This window comes from Frieseomelitta varia, unplaced genomic scaffold (assembly GCF_011392965.1).
Source record: "Frieseomelitta varia isolate USP_RPSP 00005682 unplaced genomic scaffold, Fvar_1.2 scaffold_1015, whole genome shotgun sequence".
NCBI lineage: Eukaryota > Metazoa > Arthropoda > Insecta > Hymenoptera > Apidae > Frieseomelitta > Frieseomelitta varia.
This window is the reverse complement of record NW_025108657.1, coordinates 93,855-100,675: the sequence shown is the minus strand read 5'-3', so window position 1 is coordinate 100,675 and position 6,821 is coordinate 93,855. Positions and strand designations below refer to the sequence as shown.

Sequence of the window (6,821 nt, the reverse complement as noted above, 5' to 3'; positions counted from 1 at the left end):
AAGTGTGTTCCGTACTTTACCGTTAGCGCTATAACCTTTAATTAATTTAAATCCAATACACGGGCATTTTACACGAAACGTTAACTCAGAATAAAAAATAACAATATTAAAAATACATTTCAATCAATTTTTTTTAATACTTTTAGACAGATGTAAATAATTAAACATATAATAAGTTATTCATACCAATTTTCGTCAATTTCTGTTCCAAATCGTTATACAGTTTTATTGATAAAGTATTGCTATATTAAATTCAATAAATAATTCTCACAGCAGAACGTGTAACAACTGTCCATATTTTCTGATTTTCATTAGTAGTGTTGTTAAAACTTATAAAACTTGCTTAAATCGATACGATAAAATGTGCCATGAGAAGAGCAATGAGATCCTAGAATTCTATGAATATGAGACGAAAAAATACATTCCATGATAGTTCCATTCCTCTGTGATATCCTTTTTTTCTATACCCCATTTGAAGCGTAAAATGCACAAATATAATTTTTTTAAAATAATTAATGCTACTACCTTACCGACAGATGGCGCCACCAGATTCAAAATGGAGACACTATTAGTTCAATTATTTTGCTACAATGCGGCGTTAGTGTTTCTGATTGCCGTAAAGCAATCAAATTTTCATTTGCGAGAAAAACTATTTAAAAAGATTAATTCGTGAATTTTTATGATTCAACTCTTCTAATTAGATCTTTAACTCTTTTTTTATGTTCCATTTAAAGCGTCAAATGCTTACAAAAATTTATAAATTCTATTCAATACATCGAAGCACTCGCTCTAATAATACTTAATTTCTCATTAATTTACATTAAAAATGTGAATCAAAATTGTTTTTAAATATAGTTAGAAGTGCGTACAATAAATTTGATATATAATTTTGAATATGCGTCTTTATGTAATCGATTAATTGTTTACACATTCCATCATGCAATGAACTTATGCACTATTAATATATACCAAATTCATTTGTAGTTTATCATTGGATATAACAGAATACATGAAATTCAAGTTTATAATTATAATTTTATAAACATTTACAGTACATAAAACAATAATAATATATGTGCTTTTTTAAACTGGACATACTGAACAAAAACAAGCTTTTTATTTTGCAGTTATAGCAAGCATAGTAACCGTGAATGTATTGTAAAGTTAAATATTTAACTCATTAAATATTTAACTTTATCTGTAATTAGACTTAAAAATTCCTTTAACTTATGCAAATGGTATTTATTAGAATGATTCATTACAAATGCAGACAAGGTTTTTATCCATCAAGCAATGTAAAACGTTTCGAAGTACCTGAAAATAAAGTAGCATGGTACATTGAATATTCAGAATATAAACCAATTGAATATACCGCCCCGAATATTAAAAGAAAACCATGGGCCGATCCAGAGATCGGTGAAATTTCATTTAAACCAAATTGGAACACTATTGATGGTAAACAACACTGTGTGTAGAATATTATTTTCCATGAAATTTTGTAAATTCAGAATACTTAAGATTCATTGAAACTATTACATTGGCATTATATAACGTAGTTTAACTAACATATATTGCATTATAATATTTTTAAGCATATGTTAATTTGTTGCCAACAGGAAACGTGAATCGTAAGAGTTTCACAAGTGACTATGTTATAAATAAGAATGGTTATCCTTTAAACCCCATTGGTCGAACTGGTATCATTGGACGTGGACTTTTAGGACGATGGGGACCAAATCATGCAGCAGATCCAATTGTAACTCGTTGGAAACAAGATATTACAAGTGTTGCAGAAGTAAATAAAGATACAAAAAAGCCAATTTTACAATTTGTTGCTATACAAAGGCAAGATTCTGGAGAATGGGCTATTCCTGGTGGAATGGTTGATCCAGGTGAAACAATTTCAGCAACTTTAAAAAGAGAATTCATGGAAGAAGCTATGAATTCTCTGAAAAAAAATAAAACTGAAAGAGAAAAATTGGAAAAATCTATGAGGAAATTTTTTGAACGAGGAGAAGAAATTTACAAAGGATATGTAGACGATCCTCGAAACACAGACAATGCTTGGATGGAAACTGTAGCTTTAAATTTTCATGATCAGAATAACAGTGTTGTTGGAAATATAAAGTTAGTAGCTGGTGATGATGCACGCAATGTAAAATGGATGGATATTGATAGAAATCTAAATTTATATGCTAATCATAGTGAGTTTATTAAAAAAACAACAGTAAAACTTGATGCACATTGGTGAGGATTCTAAAAATCTAAATGAATAAAACATGTGTTTTCATTTTTTTATTGAACATTTCAAAAATTAAACACATTTGTATACATATAGAAAAACATGAATTTGTACACATCACTTTATACAATAAGAATGAAATTATATATTACAAAATGAAAATAATGGTAATTATCACAAGCTTATATTTGTTATGTCAATTATGTCTGTGTATCCCATAAGGTTGAATTAATTGATAATGTATTCTAAATACAATGCATGTATAATGATATATAATGTGTATGTTCATTACAGATAACAACATATTTTTTAAATTCTGATGAATTTGAATTACAATTTAAAAATCCATATCTTCATACTAATTTAAAATTAAAAAAAGATATTTGCTCATAAATATATAAATAATGTGAATTACAATTGATATAACACAAATGAAAAAATGCTCTTTTTTGATTGTACACATAAAACATGTTTATATAATTAAAATAATTTATATGTATTATGATACTGTAAAATCATAAAATTTTATTTTATGAATGTTTTAAAATAACTTTGAAGAAAATATATGAAATAAATATTTTTGTAAAAATACTTTATATTCTAAATAGATCCTGTCATATTTGTAATTTCAATTTTTATTTTTTATCTTAATAATTTATAATATAATTGACGTAAACATTATAAAAAATTCTATTGTATATCTCATATACAAGAAACATAATATCTCACTTCAACAGTTTTACGTTTTCATTTTCAATAATTCTACTATACTTTAACATGACATACTACAATTATTTGATTCCACAGAGACAGGTAATAGATTTGATTTACTTAATCCAAACATATTTAAAACTAATTCTACAGTATTTTTACATTTTACCATGCATTCTGTTTCCGATTGTGATACATTATTGTAATTAATCAGCTTTTTCAGAATATGATTCATATTCTGATTTCGCATATACTGTAAAATACCTTTATGTTCATCCGGAAGAATTGTATCAATTTCTTTTTGTTTAACTTGATAATGTTTCTCTAATTCTAATGCATGCTGAGCTTGGCTTTGTCCTAACTTTGCTGCTTTAATAAAATAATTACGAGCTTTATCAATGTCTACTGTAAAGTCACCTCTGCCTTGAGCATAAAAAACTCCCAAATTATATGTAGCATCTGCATGACCTTGTTTTGCTGCATCGTTATAATATTTTGCAGCCTAGAAAAAAAATTATAAACTTTAAGAAAAAGTAGAATGTTTTATTTCTAATACGGACCTAAATTTTCATAATAAAATATGTGTGTTATTATCACATATCATACCTGTCTGTGATCAACTAATGTTCCAAGTCCTAATTCATGACACAGACCTAAATTGAACATACTAGCAGCAGATGATAGACTTGCACCGATAGTAAAATGTTTTATAGCATCTTTATAACGTTTCTCTTCTAAAGCTTTCAAGCCATAGTGAAGTTCAAATTCAGCTACAGCTAATTTATGGGTATTGGCAAATTTCTCGGTAGCTTCTTTCAACGCCTGAGAATATACAAGAATCATGTATTAATATTAATATATATTAACTTTATTTTGAAACTTTCTATAGAAAAAATATTTTTCTTTAATTTTAGACATTCTTACAATCAGATTAATAATAATTGAGTAATAGTTCTTAACTGATCATATAATGTTTCATTTTTGGATGTTTAATAATATATTTATCTGCATAAAACTAAAATTAAAATAAAATTATAATTATGGCCAATAAATTTTATAACAATTTATTTATCTTTACAATAAACTTCAATACCAAGAGATTTATTTTGGAGAGGAGATGCAATAAAAAGTTTTTAAATTCTTATATCATTTATGTTTTTTTATAACTTTACATAACATATTATTAAACAATGGTTTACAACTAAATACTTAAAATAAAAAATTATTTATTAAATCACTTATTATTAATGTTCAAAATAATTATAATGAAATCAGTAGTAAAATTACTACAATGAAATGTAATGAAACATATTTAATACTAAATAATCAATTAAAGTTTAATTATAAAATGAATTAGATATAGTTATAGATAGATTACAAGATATGATATAATATCTTTTTAATTATTGATGTAATTAAAAAATATTAACTATATTATAAATTTTTATATTATAAACTTTTTTTTATAAATTATAATGTCTACAAAATAACATTGTCACCTCTTCAATGGTAATAGGTCCAAATGGTTTTTCTGATTTCCATTCTGCTTCATCATTTTCTTGGGCATATATTTTATTATTACCAATACAATTAATAATAGGTAAAAGTTTTGGCCTTAAATTTCGTACTTGATCAATTAAGTAAGAAGTATGTGGAACTTGTAATAGTTTATTTTTTAAGGAATCAGTTTTCTTTTTCTCAAAAAATCTGCGAAGGCATAATGTTTGGCATACCACCCATCCAAGAGCCAATGCACTTGTCTATAAAAAAAATTATCACATTATATATTAAATAAAATGGAATTAATTTTATTTTCTATTAACATAAATATGAACTGATATAAAATTAAAATTTTGAATGTAATTTCTGTGAAAGCCAATTTTGTGAAAGACAAATACACAGTAAAGGAAGAAAAGAAAGAAAACAAGTAAAATTTTAAATACGTAATTTGAAAAACATTTGCGTTGAATATTATGAATAAGAAAAGATAACAGATAAGAAAGATAAACATAACGGCGCAATTTACCACTCCTATGGCTTCTGACCAAGTATATTTTGTATTCCATTTGGAATCATGATCTTTGTCCTTGGTACCACTTGTTTTTGTCGAACCAAAAAATTCTTTATTAAAAACAGAGAAAGTTGGTGGTAAGAACTTATGATTACATGTTAAACTAGTTTTAACCTCATTTTTTGTATTAGGTTCTTGAGACGTTTGATAATAAACGTTTGTACGACATGCACGGCGTTCCAAAGTTTCACGAATACCGCGAGCTACTAATTTCCACATCTTTCTAATTGATTATGATACAGCAAATATTAAAATTAAAAAAAATTTTTTATTTTAACCACTTCCAATTACATATACCTGCACCGCATGAAGGAAAGCAGTGCACTATTAAAAAATTGACAGCTGAATCGATTGGGCGCGCGCACTACTCTAAATGCATTTTAGACGTAAATTTATATATACATGCATATATAATTTTACATGCAATATTATAGTATTTGTTTAAATATAAACGAATAACTGTTTTCTTTTGTTCTTGCTAGAATTAAATATTAATAAAGTATAAGTAGAAAAGTCAAATTACATGTAAATGTTCATTTTCGTGTATTTAAAAAAATAATTAATGACAAAATGAAAATGACAAAAAGAAAAATGAAACAAGAAAAAAAAGTAATTCTGAGAGTATTAGATAGTAATTCTGTATGTAATTATATTCGCTATACGATAAAACAATAAGAGCTCTGTTGGATGAATATATAAAAGCGAAATGAAAACAATAGGCAAAATAATAATGTTGATGTTTGCGAATATTATAAGTTAAGCAATATAACTGGTTTTCAAAAGATAAGACAATCCATAGTGAAATTTGTTTAGTTGAAACTTGATGAATAATTAATGTTTGCAGATTTTCAAGGTTGATTTTCTCAGAAACGAACATTTTATTCTTTCATTTCAACTTACGTAGAATAAACTTCAATCACTTGTACCACCAGTTGCTGAATCCTTTATATAATAATGTTTGTTATGTTTATAAAAGATTATATATTTTTGTTCGAAACAAAAATGTATTTGAAGTAAAAATATTTATATTATTATTTATATTACTGTATATTTTATTTATCATACAATAATTTCATAACTCATATAATTTATATATAGTATGAATATTTTAGTTATTAAATTTGAAAAGTAAATAATATGGGAATGGTCAAAAAGGACAGAATTAGAAAGACACAAAAGAAATATATAAAATAAAATAAATAAATTATGAATACCGGATTACATAGTGCGGGAATAATAATTTAAAATAAAAAAGAAGGAAAATTAAAAATAAAAATGGCAGGATTATAAAAAAAAAATAGTGAAAACAAAGAGACACATAGTGAAAAAATGTTTAGAAGAAAGCTGAGAGAGAAAAATAAGGACGAGTTCAAAGAAAGAATGGATTATTTCAAGAAATATGGATACAGTCAAAAATAAATGGGCTAAGAAAAGAAAGTTAAAGGAAAATTGAGAGAAGTACTAAAAAAAAGACAATGGAACAAAATACAAAAAAAATCAGAATTAGGAAGGCAAACAAAGAATATTAAGGACAAGAGTGTAAAAAAAAATAAATAAATAGAACACTTAAGCAAAACAGAGTTAACAGTAGAAGATATTGGAGGAGAAAGGAGCAAAAAAGACATGCATTGTAATGAAACAAATGTAGAAAAAGAAAGAAAAAGGTGCAACAATGTAAAATAGGATATTAATGTAAATAGAGAGAAATAAGGATATTAGCTAAGGATATTAATGTAAATAGAGAGAAAAGTACAAAGTTTAAAGAGGAGATAGTATTTTAGTAAATAAGCTAAAATG

General features: G+C 25.5%; 2 protein-coding genes across 3 annotated transcripts; one reads left to right on the top strand and one right to left on the bottom strand.

Annotated features, from left to right (window-relative positions):
- The first annotated feature begins 552 nt into the window (after nucleotides 1-552).
- LOC122536807 (ADP-ribose pyrophosphatase, mitochondrial) lies at nucleotides 553-2,513 on the top strand. Of its 2 annotated transcripts, none has more exons than XM_043669533.1 (3): nucleotides 553-597; nucleotides 1,250-1,455; nucleotides 1,617-2,513. In XM_043669533.1, exons 1-3 carry the CDS (start codon nucleotides 557-559, stop codon nucleotides 2,249-2,251), a joined length of 882 nt encoding a protein of 293 aa, XP_043525468.1. In that variant the 5' UTR covers nucleotides 553-556; the 3' UTR covers nucleotides 2,252-2,513. The 2 variants fall into 2 exon arrangements, with proteins under 2 accessions (XP_043525468.1, XP_043525553.1); XM_043669618.1 differs by having other exon boundaries at nucleotides 591-861.
- Nucleotides 2,514-2,844: 331 nt separating this feature from the next.
- LOC122536575 lies at nucleotides 2,845-5,384 on the bottom strand. The gene is made up of 4 exons (XM_043669075.1): nucleotides 4,980-5,384; nucleotides 4,453-4,713; nucleotides 3,560-3,775; nucleotides 2,845-3,455 (listed from the first exon to the last, which is right to left on the bottom strand). The coding sequence occupies exons 1-4, from the start codon at nucleotides 5,241-5,243 to the stop codon at nucleotides 3,015-3,017; spliced, it is 1,182 nt and encodes a 393-aa protein (XP_043525010.1). The 5' UTR covers nucleotides 5,244-5,384; the 3' UTR covers nucleotides 2,845-3,014.
- Between the last annotated feature and the right edge of the window lie 1,437 nt (nucleotides 5,385-6,821).